Source organism: Columba livia, chromosome 8, assembly GCF_036013475.1.
Source record: "Columba livia isolate bColLiv1 breed racing homer chromosome 8, bColLiv1.pat.W.v2, whole genome shotgun sequence".
Lineage (NCBI taxonomy): Eukaryota > Metazoa > Chordata > Aves > Columbiformes > Columbidae > Columba > Columba livia.
This window is the reverse complement of record NC_088609.1, coordinates 6,543,137-6,565,848: the sequence shown is the minus strand read 5'-3', so window position 1 is coordinate 6,565,848 and position 22,712 is coordinate 6,543,137. Positions and strand designations below refer to the sequence as shown.

The 22,712-nt window shown below is 52.8% G+C and overlaps 1 protein-coding gene across 14 annotated transcripts in view; it reads left to right on the top strand.

Annotated features, from left to right (window-relative positions):
• Positions 1-22,488, top strand: part of ASTN1 (astrotactin 1) — a 63,210-nt gene extending 40,722 nt beyond the window's left edge. For 5 of the 14 annotated variants that reach the window (XM_065071699.1, XM_021285716.2, XM_021285718.2 and 2 more), the window contains exons 11-23: positions 729-879; positions 1,428-1,594; positions 1,770-1,964; positions 2,279-2,406; positions 5,349-5,453; positions 5,638-5,826; positions 10,065-10,333; positions 11,165-11,298; positions 11,992-12,143; positions 12,728-12,863; positions 12,984-13,084; positions 13,788-13,971; positions 20,531-22,488. In XM_065071699.1, coding sequence (XP_064927771.1) covers positions 729-879; positions 1,428-1,594; positions 1,770-1,964; positions 2,279-2,406; positions 5,349-5,453; positions 5,638-5,826; positions 10,065-10,333; positions 11,165-11,298; positions 11,992-12,143; positions 12,728-12,863; positions 12,984-13,084; positions 13,788-13,971; positions 20,531-20,861 — 2,242 coding nt within the window. In that variant the 3' untranslated portion in view covers positions 20,862-22,488. Of the gene's footprint in view, positions 1-728; positions 880-1,427; positions 1,595-1,769; positions 1,965-2,278; positions 2,407-5,348; positions 5,454-5,637; positions 5,827-10,064; positions 10,334-11,164; positions 11,299-11,991; positions 12,144-12,727; positions 12,864-12,983; positions 13,085-13,787; positions 13,972-15,644; positions 16,431-18,931 lie in introns of all 14 variants that reach the window. The other 9 variants (XM_021285724.2, XM_065071698.1, XM_021285720.2 and 6 more) reach the window with 7 other exon arrangements.
• The last annotated feature ends 224 nt before the right edge of the window (positions 22,489-22,712 follow it).

Genomic DNA, 22,712 nt, shown 5'->3' with positions numbered 1-22,712 from the left:
TCACACTTGTGCTCCAGACCCTTCCCAAGTTTCGTTCCCTCCTCTCAACTCACTCCAGCACCTCAAGGGCTTTCTTGTCGTGAGAGGCCCAAAACTGACCCCAGGATTCGAGGTTTGGCCTCCCCAGGGGGACGGTCACTGCCCTGATCCTGCTGGCCACACCAGTGTTGGTACAAGTCAGGATGCTGGTGGCCTTTTTGGCCACCTGGGCACACAGTGGTGCAGGCAGTTAGCAATAGGACAAGGGGGCATGGGCTTAAACTCTGCCAGGGGAAATTTAGGCTGGATATTAGAAAGAAATTCTTTACAGAGAGAGTGGTCAGGCATTGGAATGGCTGCCCAGGGAGGTAGTGGACTCGCCGTCCCTGGAGGTTTTTAAACTGAGATTGGACATGGCACTTAGTGCCATGATCTAGTAAACGGACTAGAGTTGGACCAAGGGTTGGACTCGATGATCTCTGAGGTCTTTTTCAACCCAGTTGATTCTGTGATTCTGTGATTCTATGTTCAGGCTGTCCATTAACCTGCCCCCTTTAGCAACTGCAAAGCTGAGCCTTTCTTGGTAGCTCTCATAATCTCAGTAGCTCCTCCATTTCTTGGAAAGCTTGGCTGCCGTTCAGTTTACTGTCAGCCCGAGGGAAACCCGAGCTCTGGAAAAACCCCATGGTTGTGCACACGTTTGCAACATCTCATTGGAGCAGTGACACTTCTCCTCCTCCTCCTCACAGGGAAGAGCTGATGACCTCCTCCTCCTTCGACAGCCTGGAGGTTCTCCTCGACTCTTTTGGCCCCGTCCGCGACTGCTCCCGGGACAACGGGGGCTGCAGCAAGAACTTCCGCTGCATCTCAGACCGCAAGCTGGACTCGACGGGCTGTGTGGTGCGTGTACCCCTGGGACCTGCCAATCCCTTATGGTGTGAGCAAGGAGGGGGAGGGAAGAGGAAAAGGATTGTACCCTTCCTCCCTATCACCTCAGGTTTAACGCTTTGGGGTTGTTTTGCAGCGGGAAGAGATGGCATAGAATCACAGAATAGTTTGGGTGGGAAGGGACCTTCAAAGCTCATCTAGTCCAACCCCTGCCATGAGCAGGGACATCTTCACCCAGATCAGGTTACTCAGAGCTCTGTCCAGCCTGGCACTGAATTTCAGGCTGGCATCTCCTCTGTCCCTGCCCTTGCTGCACACATGAGGGAGTGAGATCCCATCTACTTGCTGGCTCACCAGGAGGTCCTACATCACCCAGGTGTGTCCCCTGTCACTGCCACAGCTGCTTTGCTGCAGTTGCGGGCGAGAGGACATGCCCCTGAGCATTGCTCAGGCTGTGATTTCCAATGGAGAGCAGTGCCAGAGCCCTCCCATCCACCTCAATCCTTGGGCCAGATTTCTTCTTCAGGAGCTTCACCTCTCACTTCCCCCACCCCTGCCAGTGCCCGACGGGACTGAGCCCCATGAAGGATGGCACCGGCTGCTATGACCGTCATGTCGGTGTGGACTGCTCAGATGGCTTCAATGGGGGCTGCGAGCAGCTGTGCCTGCAGCAGATGGTTCCCCTGCCTGAGGAGCCCCTGCTCTACAACATCCTTATGTTCTGCGGGTGAGCGACCCATCACCACCCTGGCCATGGGGACATCCCCGGGGTGCTGCTGTACCTTGCTGCTGCCACCCTGAACTCATACGGTCCCCAGTGTCCCTGCTGGGGTGGTCTGGTGGCCCCAGTCCCTACCAGTACGGGCTGCAGCTGATGGTGGGCCCTGTGATGGCTTCTCCAGGTGCATCGAGGACTACAAGCTGGGCACGGATGGGCGGTCATGCCAGCTCATCTCAGAGTCATGTCCTGAAGCGGGGGACTGCGGTGAGCCCCGTGAGATGCCCATGAACCAGACGCTCTTTGGGGAGATCTTCTATGGCTACAACAACCACTCCAAGGAGGTGGCCCCAGGGCAGGTGCTCAAAGGGACATTCAGGTGAGTTGGGGATGTGGGGAGGTGACCCCAGAAGGGTCAGACCTAGTGATCTCCAAGAGAAGGCATGGGAAGCAGAGTGGGGCTGACTTTAGCAGATTGCCTGATCCATGCACATCTGGCCAAGCTTTGCAGGAGATGAAGGGGCTGATGGGGATGGCACTTTTCCATCAGGAGTAGACATCTTTGTCATCTATGCCCAAAGGAAATGCTTGGTGCAGGGTGGTGTTTTGGGGTGGCTTATGGGCTGATGGGGGTGATCCCAGACAGTTCCCTGGTCCTCCAGCCCTTCCCTACTCTCTGCAATTCACTTCCAGGCAGAACAACTTTGCCCGGGGCCTGGAGCAGCAGCTGCCAGATGGGCTGGTGGTGGCCACGGTGCCCCTGGAGAACCAGTGCCAAGAGGAGCTCTCCGACCCCACACCCGACCCCGAGTTCCTCACAGGTGAGTGAATCCAGCCGGACCCACACCTCTCCCAATGAGGCAGCTGCCGGTGTGCCCGGCTTTGGCACCCAGCCCTCCTGGGAGACATATCTATCCTGGGATATTTCTTGTCTGGCTTTAGCATCCCACCATGCCATACGAGGAAGGCTTTAAAAATGGAGAGGGAGAGGCTGTAAATTAATTGTGTGGTGTAAAAGCTCAAGTGTCCATTGGATATTTGGGGTATTTGCAAAAATATATAACTTTTTTTATTCAATGCAAAAAAGTTTCCTAAACACATTTAATTTAATTTCTAAATACCTTTCATTTGATTTCCAAATCAGAAAACCTTTGCCAGCCTAATGAAGCATTCAAAACCTGCCGTGACCAAAATGAAACATTTCATTTTGTCCTGCCAGAGCATTATGGGCCATGAGTGACAGGGTTATTGTAGATTCCTAGTCAACCTTCCAGGATTTACCTTTCTTCCACCAAGTTGCCAGTACCGCTAGAAAGCCTTTGTTTCCTCGGTGCTTTTAGCTGTTGGCTGAAATGGCCAAGGACACTGGGCAGCTGCTAAATGAAGGATGTGGACAGAATCATAGAATCAGTTTGGTTGGAAGAGACCCTAAAGATCGTTAAGTCCAACTGTTAACCCTACTCTGGCACTAAACCATGTCTCTAAGAATCTCATCTATGCTCATAAGATAGATAGTAAGGTGTTTTGGAAGGTGTCTGCAGGGTGGTCTCCTGTGGGACCTTGTGCATTTGTCAGAGCTCCCAGGAGGGTTTTGGGGAGCACCCACAGGCTGCACCCAGAGTCTGATTGGTCTGACACTGCCACTGCAGCCCCAGAATCGCAGCAGGGTTGGTGGGACTGGGAATCTGCTGGTAATTATACCAGGGAGGCAGAAGCTGGTAAATTATCCTGTTCATTTCCCACTGCTCTGCTGGCTCTTTGTGGCTGATTAAGGCAAAAGAAAAAGGAAAAGAAGTCAAATCTTCTTTGCTTGTCAGTAAGCAGATCTGGCTCTTGCTTGAAAACACGAGAGGCAGAGCTGCTGAGTAAGGCAGGGCTGGTTTTGCATAAACTCTTTGCAGGGAAGAGCCAGGCTTTGAAGCTGCTGGTAGCAGCCAGCACCGAAGGGAGAGGCCTGGAAGGCAAAGGATCTTCTCCTCCTGATCCTCCGCCTTCACGCCTTGTTACGGAGCGGGGGATGCCCTTTGTTATCCTCCTGAGCTCCTGCTGCGAGGCTGTTGAGCAGCATTTTGCTGTTCTGCTGCGGAGCAGAGCTGTGCTGCCTGCGCAGGAGGAGGTGGCCGTGTCCTGGCATCCTGCTGTGACACACCACGGGATGCTCTGCTCCCCGAAATCAGAGCCGTGAGCACTCTTCAGTTGACGGCTCGGGGCTTTATCCAGGCTTGGTGGCCTCTCTTTCCCTCTGCTTCTGGAGGTTAGGACCCAAGGGAATGGCAGGAAGATATGCTGGGGCAGGTTCAGGTTGGACATCAGGAAAAGGTTCTTCACCCAGAGGGTGCTGGAGCACTGGAACAGGCTCCCCAGGGAGGTGTCACAGTCCCAAGCCTGACAGTGTTCAAGAAGAGACTGGACAACATCCTCAGACCCACGGTGTGAACTGTGGGGTTGTCATAGGCAGGGACAGGAGTTGGACTCAATGATCCTTGTTGGTCCCTTCCAGTTTGGGAAATTCTATGATTATAAGCTGAGCTGCTGCATGCCTTGGCCCATGCCTTGGGCAGGACAACTGGCTGCCTGGCCCTGGTCTCTCGTGAATTTCTGGCTCCCACAAAACAATGTTAAATGAATGGAGAACAGGATGTCTTTGCCTGAACAAGGAGAGACCCCAGGTCCTGCTCAGCTCCAACATTGCTGTCACATTGTGCAGGAGTGGGAGCATCAACATGCGTGTGGTTTGCCCCTTACATGTGTGTGCCTTTTGGCTCCATCCTGGCCAAAGGGGACCCCAGGGCCACTCAACTGGCTGCACCCAGGCACACATGGTATGACAGTGACTGTCCCTAGGCCTACAAACAACTCATTAAAAAGCACAACTCTCATTAGTGAAATAATTAGCACACCTGGGCATGTCTTGGGAAGGAAGCAGGAGGTGATGCAGGAGGAGGCTCGTTATCTGCTGATGCAGAGTCCCAGATGACAGGATGTAACAAGTCCATATGTTTTCCTACAAAGCCATGATTTTAATTGCTGGGGAGCAGCTGACCATGAGCTCCAAATGCCTCACTGCCTCCCTGGAGGACATGGTGTGTGCACAGGCCTTTCCTCGGCTTCTTCCCACCCCTCTGGCTGTGTTGCCCCAGGCACGGCATGAGCGGTGGCAGCCATCCCCATGGTGAGGCATCCCCAGGCAGTGGCACTGATCATAGAATCATAGAGTTGTTTGGGTTGGAAGGGACCTTCAAAGCCCATCCAGTGCCACCCCTGCCATGAGCAGGGACATCTTCACCCAGATCAGGTTGCTCAGAGCCCCGTCCAGCCTGGCCTGGGATGTCTCCAGGGATGGTTCATCCACCACCTCTCTGGCCAACCTGGGCCAGGCTCTCACCACCCTCAGGGGCAACAATTTCTTCCTCATGTCTGGCCTGAATCTCCCCTCCTTTAGCTTAAAATCATCACCCCTTGTCCTGTCACAACAGACCCTACTCAAAAGTCTGTCCCCATCTTTCTTATCGACCCCTTTTAAGTATGGAAAAGCCACAATAAGGTCTCCACGGAGCATTCGCTTCTCCAGCTGAACACCCCAACTCTCTCAGCCTGTCCTCCCAGCAGAGCTGTTCCAGCCTCGGATCATTTTTGTGGCTCCTCTGGCTCCTCTCCAACAGGTCCATGTGTGTCCTGTGCTGAGGACCCCAGAGCTGGACACAACACAACAGGTGGGGTCTCACCAGAGCAGAGGAGATCCCCCATGTCCTTTCTCCAACAGGGATGGTGAACTTCAGCGAGGTGTCTGGGTACCCAATCCTGCAGCACTGGAAGGTGCAGTCTGTCATGTACCACGTCCGGCTCAACCAGTTGACCATCTCCCAGTGTAAGCATGTGGGGCTGGGAGTACGGAGGGAAGAGGGGCTGGGGGTGGTGTGCAAGAGGATACACAGCCTTCTTCTGGCAGGTGATGGGCTCAGAGGTTGGTTGCCCATCATGAGCGTGTTGGAGGGGTGGCAAGAGCTTGGGGTCTCCTGGGATTTGAGCATCTTCCGCTGTCTCCTCCCCAGCCTTCAGCAACGCGCTCCATTCTCTGGATGGGGCCACCTCCCGTGGAGATTTCGTGGCACTGCTGGACCAGTTTGGCAACCACTACATCCAAGAGGCAGTGTATGGCTTTGAGGAGTCCTGTTCTATCTGGTATCCCAACAGGCAGGTCCAGCGGCAGCTCTGGCTGGAGTATGAGGACATCAGCAAAGGTAGGAGCCCCACTCCTCCCCAGGAGGGATCCCCAAGGCCACCCTACGGGAGTGGGAAGCCGGGTTTGCTTTTGGCAGAGCAGGGAAGGTGCTCAGACTGCATCAGGGCTGCATCACATCCTACCCTTCTATTTACACCCCACGCTAGTGCCCCTTGAAGCTGGCTGAAGGGCTTCTGTGGACTGCAGCAGGCGTTAGTCCAGACCAGAAAAGAACATAAATACTCACATCCCCAGGGAGATGAAAGATGAATGCACTAATCCCACCAAGCCATCCCGCCTGATTCTGAACTGCTATTTGTCTTTAATCCTGTTCCTTCCTTCCTTTTGTCTCCACCATATCTTCTCTCTTCCACTTGCATCCTGCGGCCAGACTTTTCTCCCTCTAATGTATTTTCTTCTCTGGCACTGTCAGTGCTGTTCTTTCAGTGTCTGAAGCCCAGTTATGGGCTGGGAGGTTCAGCACAGTACAGAAGGCATTGCTGCATTCTCTCTGGAGTGCGAGGTGCAACGGCTGCCCCACGGAAGGGGTTTTGCAGGGAGGTGATGGCTGGTTTGGACACAAGATTTCCAAAAGCAGAGGTAGCCCAACTCCTGCCTGCTGCTGGCTGTCACCAATTTTTTTTTACAATGAGGGTGGTGAGACCATGGCCCAGGTTGCCCAGAGAGGTGGTAGATGCCCCATCCCTGGAGACATCCCAGGCCAGGCTGGACGGGGCTCTGAGCAACTTGAGCTGGTGAAGATGACCCTGCTCATGGCAGAGGTGGGACTGAGTGAGCTTTGAAGGTTCCTTCCAACAGAAACCGTTCTGTGATTCTATGATTACCAGAACCATGACATCTCTTCCTGTGCTGCCTTTGCAAAGCTGCCTGCAGGCATTTTGCTTCTTGCTCTGGGGATGTTGGGTGGCATTACCCAGGCTTGGACAGCAACCAAGAGCTCCCAAACCCGGGCACAGAGGATGCTGAGTGGAGCTGCTGCCTTTTAGGTGATCTTGGTTTGCTGTGCCTAGCCCAGGAGCTCCCATGCCAGGTAGCGTGAGCTTGAAGCTCACCAGCACCATGACCACTGCATTCTTTCTGTCATGAAGCTTCATTATTCTCAGTATTGAGCAGCCTACAGTGCTGCTCTTACTGTGCCCTGGCCGTAGAGATATTTGTTTTATCTCCAAGGGTCTTGTGTGGGAAAGGCTTCTTCCTGAGGCTGGATCCTGCAGGCTCAGACCTCCTGGAGCCTGGACTTCTTCCCCAGCCCACCTGCGGGAGCACAGACCCATTGCTGTTTTGCTGTCTCCAGATGTAGCATCATTTGATTGCAAGTACTTTTTTTTTTTTCGTTTCTCCTGCCATTTCCTCCTCTTTGATTTTCCTGCTCGGAGCCTTTTCAGGTCTGGCAGTCTCTTTCCACCCACAATATCACATTTCGTTTTCTCTCTGGCACCTGCCACTTTCTCTCCTCTGCTTTTTGTTTGCAAACGTCAGGAGCTGGATATTGATTGAGAAATTGCAAGAGACAATTCATTCCCTGGCTCCTCCACTTTCCTTCAGCGCCTGCTAAGCTGCGATTCACAGCCAGCCTGAAGCAATCCATTGCCAGCTTGCTGGGGGAGCGGAGCAATGCTCTTGTACCCCAGGTTTTAGTTAACAGCCTTGTTTTCTTCGCAGGAGTCTCAAGGATAAGCTAGTGCTGGCCCATTTCTCAGCAAATCCTTGCAATAGGAAGGGTTTGACAGCAACTGAACATGAGCCAGCATGTTCCCAGGTACCCAAAAAGGCCACCAGCATCCTGGCTTGTGCCAGCACTGGTGTGGCCAGCAGGGCCAGGGCACTGAGGAGGCCAAACCTCAAATCCTGGGGTCAGTTTCGGGCCCCTCACACCAAGAAAGCCCTGGACGTGCTGGAGCGAGTTGAGAGAAGGGAACGGAGCTGGGGAAGGATCTGGAGCACAAGTGTGATGGGAGTGGCTGAGGGACGTGGGGGGTTCAGCTGGAGAACAGGAGCTGAGGGGAGACCTTCTGATCTCTGAACTGCCTGGAAGGAGCTTGGAGCCAGGGCAGGGGTCAGTCTCATTAGTAACAAGCAATAGGACGAGAGGAAATGACCTCAAGTTGCACCAGAGGAGGTTGAGGTTGGATCTTGGGAACAAATTCTTCCTGGAAAGGGCTGTTGGGCATTGGAACAGGCTGCCCAGGGCAGTGGTGGAGTCACCATCCCTGGAGGCATTTGACAGATGTGTAGGTGAGGTTCTTAGGAACATGGTTTAGTATCAGTGTTGGGTTAATGGTTGGACTAGATGATCTTGAAGGTCTCTTCCAACCAACATGATTCTGTGCTTTTATGAAGATTTTCCTACTGAGCCAGGGACATGCTCCATACTGAGCCACTGCCAGCAATGCCCTGAGTGGGCCCCAGTGGCAAGGCTTTGCCTGGGCATCCTTTGGCTTCCTCCAGCCCCACCAACCACCATCAATGGTCCCTCTGTGTCCTTCTTTCTTCTATGCAGAGCCATCCTTTGGCAGGGATTTTGAGTGCAAAGCACCATTCCCCAGCGTGGTGGGGTGATACCAGCAAGGGCACAGCACAGATGGGCAAATCCTCCCTTCTTAACCACTTTACCAGGACTTTTCCCCTTGTGCCAAAATATTTCCTGCTGAGGGGACGCTGGAGAAAATCGCACCATGTGCAGGGTCTGGCTTGCTGCCCTGTGCAGTGGGGACATGGTGGCATCCAGTGTCAGGCACCTTTGCATGAAGCTGGGAAACGTGTAGACTGTGGTGATGCTTTGCAGCCGCAAAACTTTTTTTTTCCAAGCCTGTTGGGTTGCCTGAGGGTTGCCAGGGTAGGACCTGCAGGTATTCCCACATTTGCACAGGGCATGGGGTGAACGAGCCTTTATCCTCATTGCAGTCTGGCTGGGGGTCTGCAGTCCTGACCAATGTATCTGCCTCCGTCTCACCAATTTCTTTTGCTGCCTGTTGGAGCTTTGCAAGCTGAGGCTTACAAAGAGACCCTATTTCCTTGCCCAGCTACAACTTTGTCCACAACCATCATGCACCGTGATGGTGTGAAGAGACAGGAGGAGCCAGCCTTGAGCCAGCTCCCAGAAGGAAACTGCGTGGCGACTGAGGGGTGGAGGGGCTGGAGAGGGGTTTGGTGGCTTTGTAGCCATCTCAGGAGCTTTCTGGGTATCGTGAGTCACTTGCAAATCTTCCCTGCTCATCCTGAGCTCTTTGGTGCTGCTGGCTGCAAACCTTTCAGGGAGCGACACTGAGTCAGCATCGTTGCTGTGCTCCCTGCTCCGACACCAGTCCTCTCTGGTCTCCAGTCTACTCTGTCACATCACCTTTGATGGGGGTCCTGTTGAGCCAGAAGAGCTTTTGCAGAGGAGTAGTTTGACCGGGGGCTTTGCTGAGGTGTCAGTGTTGGGTGAAGGTGCCCAGACAGGTCCTTCACAGGCCTCTAGCCAACCGACAGAGGCTCCATCTCATGAGGACCTATGGCAAGGATCATCTGTCCCAGTGCCAGGTGAAGGGCTGGGGACACTGAGGTACGGGCAGTCACAAGGTAATGGTAGAAGCCAGGCTGAAGTTTTCAGTCCTGATCCCTCCTCTGAAGACCAGTGAGCATTTAATCCCTACAGAACAAATGGGGAGCTCTTAAGGACACAGGGGGATCTCTGGGCAGCACTGCCTCTCTCCTGGGTGGAAGGCAGGGCTCTGGGCAATGACACCATATAAAGTAGATCAAGGTGCATGAAGAAAACATCCTCTTGAGCAGCTGACAAAACAGATGTTTCTTGGAACATATGGGTGCAAATTTAGCAGTGATTTTCACATTAAGGAGAAAAGCAGAGCCAACATATCAACCGGAAACCCCGAAGTCAAGCCACTCAGCAACAGTGGTGTCAGGGAATCCATGGACCCACCATAGTCCCCCACAGAGTGGGATGGCAACAGATCAGAAAAAAACAGAACTAATCATGAGGTGAGAATCATGTTGTGCCCCTGCCCAGAGACTACACAAGTATGCAACCTTTGCAGTGACCTATTCTTGTTTTGATCAGATTAAATACTTCATTCAGCTGTAGATTTACCCTGTATTTCAACAGGGCATGGAGCAAGAGAAACAGACAAACCCCGGCAAGAAGCTTAAAGCTTGTTACATATTGAGCCATTATTGAGCCACATCCCCTTAGCAATGGTTCAGACCCCACCCTGAAGTCCCTCTTTTCTTCCCCAGGTAACTCCCCCTCGGACGAGTCGGAGGAGCGGGAGCGGGACCCTAAGGTGCTGACCTTCCCCGAGTATATCGCCAGTCTCTCCGAGTCGGGCACCAAGCGCATGGCGGCCGGCGTGCGGATGGAGTGCCAGAGCCGCGGGCGCTGTCCTTCCTCCTGCCCCCTCTGCCACGTCACCTCCAGTCACGACGTGCCAGCTGAGCCCATCCTGTTGGAGGTCACCAAAGCTGCCCCCATCTATGAGCTGGTCACCAACAACCAGACCCAGCGGGTAAGGAGCTGCTGGTGGGGACTGGTGGGGTGGGCATGTGAGACAGCAGGACAGCATCAGAGTGAGCTTTGCAGGCAGCTTGACCCGGTATCTGGGGCTGCATCCAAAGGAGTGTGGCCAGCAGGTCAAGGGAGGCGATTCTGTCCCTCTGCTCTGATCAGACTCCCCTGAGTCCAGCTCTAGTGTCCTCAGCACAGGACAGACATCGACCTGCTGGAGAGGGGCTGGAGGAAGCCACCAAAATTATCTGATGGCTTGGAACAGCCCTGCTGCTGGGAGGACAGGCTGAGAGAGTTGGGGTGTTCAGACTGGAGAAGAGGTGGCTCTGGGGAGACCTTATTGTGGCCTTTCAGAACTTAAAAGGGCCCAATAAGAAAGATGGGGACAAACTTTTTAGCAGGGCCTGTTGTGATAGGACAAGGGGTGATGGTTTTAGACTAAAGGAGGGGAAATTCAGGACAGATATGAGGAAGAAACTTTTGACACTGAGGGTGGTGAGAGCCTGGCCCAGGTTGACCAGAGAGGTGGTGGATGAACCATCCCTGGAGACATCCTAGGCCAGGCTGGACGGGGCTCTGAGCAACCTGATCTGGGTGAAGATGTCCCTGCTCATGGCAGGCGTGGCACTGCATGAGCTTTGAAGGTCCATTCCAACCCAAACTGTTCTATAACTCTATGTCAGGCCATGGCAGCCCTTTTCCATTAGCTGGCCTTGCTCTCCAGGGTGGATGAACCACGCTGTACTCACCAGGGATGGATGAGGGCCAGCTCAAGTGACAGCAGGATGGGAGCTCACCTTGCTTGTGCTCACCCCCTTCTCCTCTCTTGCAGCTCTTGCAGGAGGCCACCATGAGCTCGCTGTGGTGCTCGGGAAGTGGAGACGTCATCGAGGACTGGTGCCGCTGCGACTCAAGTGCCTTTGGGGCTGATGGGCTGCCCACCTGTGCACCTCTCCCCCACCCCATGTAGGTCCTCATGCATGCCCAACCTGGCCTCATGGTGTGATGGGCCTGGGAGGAGGTGGTGATGACCAAGGGCAAGGTGGCAGGAGGTGGTGAGGCTGGGATGCCTTTGTGAAGCGGGTTTGCAAGTGGATGGGGGACCTGTAAATCAGGTAAAGGATGTGGAGATGCTGCGTCTTTCCTAAATTCAGCTGAGGACTGGGGAGCGATTGTTGGACCCATCCTGGTAGAGCAGCCCCAGGGAAGGAGCCCTTTGGACCAGCATGCCCAGAACCTGCAGGGGTGGGAAAGGGGGATTCACTTCTCTCCTGAGCTTGCTCCCTGCCATGGGTTAATGGCTTTGAAGTCCTTTTGTTGTGAGAGAGTAATGCAAAAACAGTCCCTGCCTTGCAGAAACCAGCTAATTTCTGGGGCAGTTGTATGTGGTTTGCACAGCAAAGCAAGTGGCACTAGCAGCCATGGGCAGGACATGCTCATGGTGTCTTCTGCACCAGCCATGGGGACTGGTTGGAGAGGTTGTCCTCAGCATCTCTCCCACGCTGTGTGCCTCATCCTGGCAGTTTTGCTACCTTTTTATGGCCCAGAGGAGCAGCAAGGTGGTAATGGACATGGGTGAGGGTGAACTTGGGTGGGCAGTGGTGGTGGCAGGTGGACCTTGCCTTCCTGAGGTGCTGACTGGCCGGTGTTGTCCCGCAGCCTGCGGCTCTCCACTGTTCATGAGCCCAGCAGCACGCTGGTGGTGCTGGAGTGGGGGCACTCAGAACCCCCCATTGGAGTGCAGATCGTCGACTACCTCCTCCGGCAAGAGAAAGTCACCGACAGGATGGACCACTCCAAGGTGGAGACTGGTGAGTGGGGACTCCACTGGCCCTCTCTGAGAAGGGTGAGATGGAGATATTGGAGGACAGCCTCTCTCTCCTGCTTTGCAAGGTGATGCTGTGACATATCCAGCAGAAGAGAAGCAGCCCCACCATGCTGCAGAAGTGGCAGCTCCACGCTGTAGTGGTGAGCCTTGCTGGAAAAGCAGTGGGGCCATCTCTGCGCCAACTTCGTGCATGAGTTAGAATCACAAAATCACAGGATAGTTTGGGTGGGACGGGACCTTCAAAGTCCATCCAGTGCCACCCCTGCCATGAGCAGGGACATGTTCACCAGCTCAGGTTGCTCAGAGCCCCTTCCAGCCTGGCCTGGGATGTCTCCAGGGATGGGGCATCTACCACCTCTCTGGGCAATCTGGGCCACGGTCTCACCACCCTCAGTGTAAAAAAATTTCTTCCTCATATCTGGCCTAAATCTCCTCTCCTTCAGTGTCTTGTCTTGGTCCCCTTCAGCCCCAGGCAGATGTGGCAGTGGGCACAACCCTCAGCAGCTCTCCGCAGCCCCAGGGACACCTGTGTCATCACTGGTGGTATGTTCTCCCCTCTCTCCCTAGAGACGGTGCTGAGCTTTGTGGATGACATCATCTCTGGAGCCAAGTCACCCTGTGCCATGCCAGCCCAAGTGCCCGACAGACTCTCCTCCACCATCTCCCTCATCGTTCGCTGCCTGGAGCCTGACACCACCTACATGTGAGTCACCTTCCCTGTGCTGTCCCTGCAGCAGCACCATCACCCTGAGCCTGGTGCTCCTGCCTGTGTTTGCATGGGGGCTCAGGAGTGCAGAGCATCACCCCTTTCCTTCTCAACCAGGTTCACGCTGTGGGGAGTTGATAACACAGGAAGACGCTCCAGGTCCAGTGATGTGACAGTCAAGACCCCCTGTCCCGTGGTAGATGATGTGAAAGCTCAAGGTGAGATAGAGGGAGCTGCTAGACTGTGTTGCTTGGGACCAGCAACAGGGAGTTCTCCCTTCCAGCATGTCCTGGCTGTGAGGTCTTCTTCAACCTTGGTGGCCCAGGTGCTGCCATGTGGTGTGGAGGGTGGCAGGAGGCACGCATCCTCTCCTCAAACAAGCACAGAGGCACTCTGTGCTGGTGGGAGGATGGGGGAAGGGGCAAGCACTCAGGACATCCTGAAAGAGCCAAGAAGACCTGCCTGTCCTGCCCAGAAGGCAACTGGTAGCTTTGAATCATAGAATTATTTGGGTTGGAAGAGACCTTCGAAGCTCATCTAGTCCAACCCCTGCCATGTGCAGGGACATCTTCACCCAGATCAGGTTGCTCAGAGCCCTGTCCAGCCTGGCTCTGCCCAAGAAACCCTAGCTGTGTGCCTTCTCCTAAATAAATGATATTTCTCTAACAGTACCTGATGACACCACCTGTTTCTTTTCCTAATTGGACCAAACTATAGGAATCTAACCTGGACTGAGTCTGGGGAATGCTATCTACTCTGTTGCTCCTCCATCGGGACCTTGTCTTGATATCAAATATATCATAACTCAGGGGACAAATCTCGGCTCCAGTCTTGGTTTTCCTAGAGCTGGGCTTTAGCCTGGTGGGCTTTGTTCATGTTTTTCCTTGCACCCCACTGAATACCCCCTGTTCTTCTGCCCAGAAATAGCAGACAAGATCTACAACCTCTTCAATGGCTACACAAGTGGCAAGGAGCAGCAAACAGCCTACAACACTCTACTGGACCTGGGTTCCCCCAGCCTGCACCGAGTCCTTTACCACTACAACCAGCACTATGAGAGCTTTGGGGAATTCACCTGGCGCTGTGAAGATGAGCTTGGACCCAGGTAGGCTCAGGAGCTGGTAGGCTAGGCAGGCCTACCCACCGACAGACTTAGCCCTTGTAGATGTTGATCACAAGGCAGGCAGCTCTCTGGCAAATCTCATTAATTTGTTTGATGATAGAGCTTAGAGTCTCACAGTGGGGTTCCTGTTTTGCTGGATGCTGTGCATATGTTTGAGGTCCAGCCTTGAAGAGGACCATTAACATAGGAGGAGGTAGACCATTGTCAATCCATTATCCTTGTCCATCCCACCAGTCCTATACAGTCTCTGGAGTTTTGCCTAGTCTGTTCATGCTATGCAAGGTGGGAAGGGGATGAGATTCTCTTTTTCCCTCAGTAGCTGCTCCCACAGGCAAAAGGGCAGGAGATCTTGGAAAAATAGCCTTTGAGAAATGGAGGTTGTTGCCAATGAGGAGAGGGAGTGTGTCCAGAGTGTACTGCTAGAGAAGGGCCCTAGGCATTCATGACAGGAAGAAGGTGCAAGGATGTGGTCGCACACTCAAGCCTGCTAGAGAATGTGACACAGAAGAGCTTGCTTATAGAAGCTGCTGGATGAAGTGGGTACAAACACACATACACTTGCTGCGCCATGCCGAGGTCAGACTTGGCTTTCCTCCTTTCCTTGGGTTTTGGCTTGAGTTGAATGCATCTCTCTGTGTTGAACTCACTGTCACTTGTGGTCTAAAGCGGGCAGTGGATTGACCTTGGGCCTAAATAGTCCCGGTTCCCTCCCTGTTGATCCATGTCTGTGGTCGTGCAGGGTGATCTCAGGTGCCCATGCAGAGCTGAGCTGCCATGGCAGGTGTTGGAAAAGGTTACCCTCAGCTCTTCCTCCAAAAATAGTCCCCTCATGCTTGAGTGAGCACCATGTCCTCTCCTTCAGCTCCTCCAAGTCACTGCAGCCCCTCCAGCTGCCTGGGGACAGGGCGCCTCTTGCCCAACCAGATGTCCCCTTCTCCCTGTGCCCTCGACGTCTGCTTTTGTCTGCGTGGTTTCCCAGTAACGTGGATGTTTCCAGTCAGTTTAGCAGGCTGGGCTGGGCAATTGTGTGGGCTGCAGTGGTGTTTCATAGTGTCTGGCCTCCAAAGAATTGGAGCCTTGAGTCCATCTGGAAATGAGGATTACTTCAAATGTACGTCAGCAACAGCTCCTGTCTGTGAAACGCCTTAGCCCCTGTCCCACACCTCCTCTTGCTGGTCTCACCACTAGCTGTCTTCCAGCCCTGCTTCTCCAGGTAATCACTTGTGGATCTCTAGCAGAGGGTTGGAGATCCTCCACATACCTTCTCTGTCCTCTAAAGCTCTGCTAGGTGGTAGGAAAGACTCAGCAAATAGCTGGTGGCTGTTTTGTACTTAGTGTCCTAGGCACGTCTCCTCAATCAGCTTTGGTGGGAAGCTCCTAAGAGATCCTTCACTCCCTGGGCCAAAGCTGGGGTCTCTCCTCTTTTCCTTTTTCCCATTCATGTTCTAAGAAAAGTGAGCTCTTTGAGGCACAGCCTCAAACTCAGCAGCAACATCTCAGTGCATGGAGTCTTCTTAAGTCTGAGACTCCCACCAGCTCCTCTGCCCAGAGTTGCTTCATTCCCATGACACCACATGGGATCAGCAGGCTTGGACTTAAGTCTCACCTTGGTCTCGAGCCCAGCTGCGGTGATGCTCCTCTGTCTCCATTTCCAGATGTGAAACCCAGCCCCGGTTTGCACAGACCATCTGGCACTTGTTGCGTGAGGACTACGTAAAATGCCCTGCGTGACAGAATGGAGTTGTCACACAGCCACTGCCACCAGGCTGAGCATTGCCATTGCTGCCTCAGCAAGGAGGCCACGGACCAGCCAGAACATGGGGTGGAAGTTGCCTCCTGGAGCCCCATGAGGCAGAGCCGCGTTGCTACGGAGCAGCTAGAAATGCTACCTAATTGCCCAAATATTGCTGTTTGCTGCATGAATCCATGAGCCAAAGGGTTAATTCCACCCTCTGGAAATGCTGGAGTGCTTAGGGTGGGATGACGCAAGTTGCTGATGAAGTGTTTGCAGCTCACGCTACTTGGAAAAGAGGCATTTAGGCAGCTGCAGTGGGTTCTGGTGATGACAAATCTTGGAAAGCAGACCTCCTGTTTGATCGTCTGTGAAGGCGAAGCATCCAGACTGGTGGTGACAGGACAAATCACTTACAGATGACATTATTTAGCCAGCAGACAGAGTGTTTGTTTGACTGTTGCTGATGCTCCTTTGAAGTCCTGGATGTGGACCCACACGACTGACGCTACCACGTTCCTCCTCCTTCACGGGCCATGTCACCTTCTGGCTCTGCTCACTTGGGGCAGATGTTGGCTGCTGGACCAGAGGAAGCCAGGGTGCATGGAGATAGCTCATCTGGGGTTATGAAAGTGAGTCACTCCCTCACAGTCCAAAGGGCTGCAGAGAGCCCCCAACTTTGGAAAAAGGCCAAGAAATGGAGAGGAAGGTGAGTTGTTTTCTAGCAACATAATAAGTGAAAGAAGGATTGAGGCAAAGCCTGGCGAAGTCCTGTCGTGTCTACAGGCTTTGGGCCAAAATTTGTGGGATCATATTTGATGTTCCTGTTAGGTAAACTGTGGGAATTGTGACTCCTCACCTAGGTGTCTAGGTCTGGGGACCAAGAGAACTGAGAGTTCGGCTACCTTCCCACGGCTGCAAGACCTGGCCAGTTTGGGTGGTTATCTCCAGTGTCAGCACTGTGCTAAGCACCTGCACCTCTCCGCTGTGATCTGGGGCTGCCAGTGTCCTGGGGCTGCAGATATGTACAACCTCTTGGTGGCTCCAGACTGACCTCTTGGAGCTGTAGGCACCTGAAGCTGGCTAGCAAGGGGTGAGCTGTGCGTGACCATCTGCACCTTGACGGACCTCTTGAGGGTTTTCTTTCCAGGAAAGCCAGCTTGGCTCTGGCTGGGCCTGGGCTAAGTTCATTCCTCTCCAAGCGGTGCTCTCATGGTGGACCTGGCCTGGAGGAAAGTGTGGAGGGACTGTGGATGTTACTCTGTGGTTGGTACACATACCCTTGAACTATCAAACTAGCCACCACACAGCCATGTTTTCCACACACAACCCCTGCTAATCCAAGCAAGAATGTGACAAAAAGCGTTTTTTTTCCCCAGCATCATGATTTGTGTATCCACTGCCTGCTCCATGCTGAGTGGATGCTGAATAACTGCTGCCAAGGAGATGTATCTTCTCTTCCCCGTCTATACCAGACCACAAACTGACCTTGAAATTGGTTTAGAATCTTATTCCAGCTCCTGAGACACTTAAACTTTTGTCTGGGTTTCCAAGCACATGCAATAATCACCTGAAAGACACTTCATTTGAATCCATTACCTCCACGTTTGCCAGCTTCCCTGGAGATCACCCAAAGTGCTAGATGAGTTTAAAATGAACATTAAGTATTTTATCTGAACAAACTGTTTTTCTTGATAAAAGCATTAAAAGCACAATTTTAAGAGGGAAAAACGTGAAAAGGAGAGAACACAATTGAGGTCATATTTGGCCAGGATCCTCTGCGCTCTTCCAATATCTCATCCACCATGAGGGGTTGGTAATTTTGCGCTTTCTCGCTACCAGCACAAGCCCCCAGCCAGGCTGGGTTGTCCTGAGAGTGCTGCATGTCTCTGTTCTTCTGCAGATGGGTTCCTCCTGGACCTCCTGTTCCTCTGCCACCCAACCTTGTCTCCTGGCTCCCTTGGCTAGATTACAGCTCTTTACTTCTTTACTTCTGCTCCTCAGAGCTTTTTTCGGATCAAACCTATGTTGTATGCCTTAGTATATTCCTTCTAGTTCGCACACTGTCCACTGAGACACATTTCCTAACCTGTTACTAAACATTACAAGTCATGTATCAGAATGTCATTCTTGTACTGATATCTTATGATATTGCATCTTACAAGAATCACAATATTTTTCTCCCCTTCAGTGTTCCATGCAGATCCCCATGAGCCAGGCTAATATAGATGACAGGCATGATACTTTTAGTGTTTGGTTTTGTTTGCTCGATTTTTCTTTTTAATTTCTTAAATCTCCTTCTCCTTCCGTCCCTCCTTTTGGGCAGTCACTGCCTACCCCATCCCGTGCTCCCCTCTGCATCCTGCATACATTTTGGAGCACAGCTTTAAGCCAGTCTGTACATAGCTGTGTTCAGCGACATCTCCACATACTGGTCCCCCAAACAGCACATTTCCTCTCCAATCACATCCCACTCAGCCAGGTGACAACCTACCTTTCCCCTGCCATGTCACTGGAGGTGTTCTGCACCAAGTCATGAGTGACCAGCACAGTTCCCAGACGTGCAACACATGCACTTCATGGAGAGGGCACACGTGGTGACACTTCCCCAGGCTGGTCACATGTCATGCCTATATCTTCTAGCATTTCTCCCCACTGCCTGCAGTGCTGTTGGCTCCCACTTTCCCATCCTCTTATATTTGGGGTCCAGTAGCTGCACCAGTGACTGGTAGTCATTGGTGATGCCCATCCCAAAGCATGTTGTGGGTTTCACAGCTACACCTGACTGTCCCCTTGCTAAACCTGGTCTTGTTGTAGGGATGATACAGGGTGGAAAAAGAAGGGGGGACAGGGCAGGAAAGCATAAGGCAAGTTCCAAGACGAGTGCAGCAGGTCCAGCACCACCCTGCTGGTGGGGACACCTCTGACCCAGGACCTGCAGTGCTGCCAGGGGACCAATGTGTCCCACCCCAGCCCCACCATCCATTCTCATCTCAGTGGGGCTGGGCTCTGCTCTTCTACTTTCCACACTGCCAAACTCTTGCATTACCTCCATCCAAGAGCTCCTGTGGCATCCTTAACCGCCTTTGCTTTTCTCTCCTCATACACTTCTCCTGCCATTCCCACCATCCCCTGTGGTGTCTCCATTGCCACCACTGTCCATCACTGTCTGCCCCTCCTGACATCTTCCCCCACCCGCCCTCGCTGCAGGAAAGCCGGCCTCATCCTCTCGCAGCTGAGCGACCTCAGCAGCTGGTGCAACGGCCTCCTGCAAGAGCCCAAGATCAGCCTCCAGCGCTCATCCCTCAAGTACCTGGCCTGCCGCTACAGCGAGATCAAGCCCTATGGGCTCGACTGGTCGGAGCTCAGCCGCGACCTCAAGAAGACATGCGAGGAGCAGACACTGAGCGTCCTTTACAATGACTATGGAGACAAGGACTACTGAGGGTTGGGAGCACCCGCTCTCACGCTGGCCTTCCCACGGGCATTTGTGAGGGTTTTATACACGGGCTCATGGGGGGAAAAGGTGTCGCTGATGTTTCTGGAGGCAAAAATTTGGACTGGGAAGCGAAATCGGCTGCTCTGTGCAGGACTGACTCAGTATTAGTATCTTCTTCGACTTGGCCAAAAGCCTTTCTAGTTAGAAGTCTCGTGGGACCCAGTTTTCTTGGTTTTGTTTTATTCATTTTGCCAAGAGGTTCCTCAGCATTGGTGGAGAGGGCAGGTTGGGAGGACACAACCCTCTCTGCCTGCCCCGTCCCTGCCCCAGGTGTGGGGACCATCCCCAAGGGTGGGGGACGCTGGTTGATGGAGAAACAGAGTGGCACAGCCATGAAGGGAGAGGACGTGATGCAGGGTTGTGAAAACGGAGACAGGGCACGCAGAGCAGGTTGAGATTCTAATGGTTATGGCTAAGAAAAAAACAACCACCAGGCAGCCAAGAGGGTTGGGGTTTTTTTTTGGAATTGTAAAGTATGAGGTCTGGATGAGACCAGGCCAAGCAATGGTGCCGTTGCAGGGCAGGGCTGGGGCATCTTCAACTGGGGCAAAGAGAGAGGGACATTGGTGACCCCATCTCCTCAGACTGTTCTGTGATGGTCAAAGCCCATGTTTGTTCCAAGATGCAGAGTCCTCCAGAGCAAAGACAGCTTTGCCCTGGGGCCCTGTGGCAAGCTGGACGTTGTGATCTTTCTTCTTGCGAGATCAAATTCTTAGGAACTCAAAAATCCCTTCCATTTTTTAAATTATTTTTTTTTCAACCACAATAATAAAGACGTTGAAGCAATTTCAATCTACTGCTCAGGAGAGCCGCAGCCAAGATGGCAGCACCCAGACAGCACAGCCACCCTGGAGCCATGGATGTGCGTGGCAAGGGGCGCGGGGTGCAGTGCACCCCAACATGGTGGTGCAGGATAGTCCCAGAGGTCCCGGTCCCACAGAGGTCTTGGTGACATGGTGTGATGGGCAGCGATGGGGGTGTCGCTTGCCCATGTTCAGGCTCACATCTGCAGCGCTCACCGCTGGCTGTTTTTTTTTTGTTTGTTTCAATTAGAAGACTGGGGTTGTCCTGGGACACTGTGCTCAGTTCAGAGCAAGCTGTTCTCCAGAACCCTGTTACTGCCGATGGTGTTGGAAGCAGCAAACAGCTTCCTTTATAGCTTCAGCTTTCAGCCTGGTTTGCAGAGGAGGCATCTCCGGACTTGCCAGCTGTGCACCTTTGATCTGGACAAGCTGAGAGCTCTACAGTGGGATTTTTACGATGCTCCTTCAGAACAAAATTTCCTTTTCATTTTTTTTTTTGTTTTTCAGTCTTGGCAGGAGCAATCTTCAGCCTGTCTGTTGTGATTTTCTGCCTCATTTCTCCTGCTACCTGCCAAGGACATGGCTTGAAGATTCGCGTGGTGCTGAGAGAGAGGTGGCTGTGATCCACAGCCTGTCACAGCTGACCATGCCGCATCACAGCATCTGCTCAACAGCAGCTCAGCATCTTCCTGCAGGACCAGGCAGAGCTTTGCTTTTCCCTTTTTGTGGGCAGACCTCTCCTCCAGGGCCTGGACCAGGGAGCTGGTGGGAGCAGCCACCAGCAGTTGGGATTACCTGGGCGTCCCAGCGTAATTTCTGTAAGGAATGTGTCTGGTAGGGGTCTTGAGGCAAACACATGCTCTTTACAAGAAGGAAGTCTGCTGGATCCTTTTGGCTTTTTCTTACATGTTTCTCCTTATATTTTGATGTGCCTGATGCTGCCAAGGGCTTGGGGCTGAGAGCATGACTGGCGCCATCTTCATGTGCAGGTGATCTACACTGAGCCCTCACTCCTTTTTCTTTCAGCCACCGACAATCTTGGCCAAGACACTTTGGTTTATCCTCTTGTTTCTCCTGAAACAACTTTTAACTTCCATCCAGGCAGCCGTCCAGGGATGAGCAGGGGACACCTCCACTTGACGCCTCAGAGAGATGCTTGAACGACGGCTGTGCTGGCCCAGACACAAGTTGGTTGCTCGCCAAGTCATCCCGCTTACGTGGCCTTTCTACGAAATGCAGACTGTTTTCCTTTGGGGAGCAGACTCTTTTATTGCTCTCCTGGTGCAGGAGCAGGGATGGGAGCGGTGCAGGCTGCCAGCCGCTCACTGCAACGCTGCCAGGAAAACCCTGGATGCCCCACGCGTTCACACCTGCCTAAGGTTCCTTCTTCATCCAGTCCCAAGATTTGCACTGGGGCTCTGCACATATTTCCGTTCCGCTTCAAAGCCCTTGCGTGGTCAACCAAAACCCTGCAGTATCATCAGCTTCGCTGGGCTGGACTCTGCTCCCTCGGCCTCAGATTCGCCATGGACTGGGAGATGGACCACCCTAAAGGTCAAGGGGAAAGCCACCATTCAAGGTCCTTCAGCAGCACTTTTGGACAGTTAGATGGGACTCAGAGTCCCCATCCTGTGATGGACTGCTCGGTCTGCTGGTGGGGCTGTGTTTTGCCTGGTTGACCACCTCAATGTCATTGCACCCACTGTGCTGGCAGGTCCTGCTGATGTGGCACATTCATAGGGGCCTTTTTCATGATGTTCCTGGCTTTGTGAAGGCTTCCTTCTTGGTTTCCTCCCTCTGGCTTTGCAACTCAGAATTTTGCCCAAACTTGGATTTTTCTTCCCCAAATCCCTCAATTAAGACATGAGCCCAGCTCAGCAGCCTGCCATGGGGTCCCAGACCCAACGGGGAGGTGAGGGCTGCAGACCTGGCCTTGGTGGGATGCGTTACCTGGGGCTTGCTCATGCAAAACAGCCCCGAGATGTGCCCATCCCTGCAGAGCTGCCACAATCCACGTCTGTCCTACTGTTGGGTCTGCACAGTATTTTCTCTCTTGGACTCCTGGTTCTTCCCTTGTTTTATTTCTGAATTAATTGATGAACCTCTGGGTCGTTATAATTTTTTTTGCTGCACCCGTACCTCTGTAATAGCATTACTACCCTTTACTTGTTGTGGAGTTATTTAACATATAAAGATGGTTTGGTCCTTTTCTTTACAAAGATGGCTACAATTCCTGTTCCTTGATGTTCTATTAAAACTCTAATGTGACGTTTTACTACTGTAGATTGAAAGTAGGGTGCTTTAGGGTGAGATAGCCATACGGCAAGAAACACAACCCCCTTCTGGATTACTTTAAAAAAAAAAGGTTTTAAACAATAACAACAACAACAACAACTAAATCATTGTAACACTATGTAAAACTCCAGATAATAATTTAACTGACTATTAAATGGAGCTGTTGGTAATTTGTGGCTCTGGCAAACTGGAGTGTTTGTTTGTGGTTTTGGTCCAGTTGGTGTCATCTTTTGGTAGGGGATGAATCACTCCCAGCCTTCGAACCCAGGCACGTCTTCACATGAGTTGGGCATTGTCCCATCTGCCCACGGGGTGAGCTGGGTCCTGAACTACCCTATACACGCAGCCAGAGCCGTGTCCTGCATCTCACCTCACGTATCTGCTCTGCTGGGCA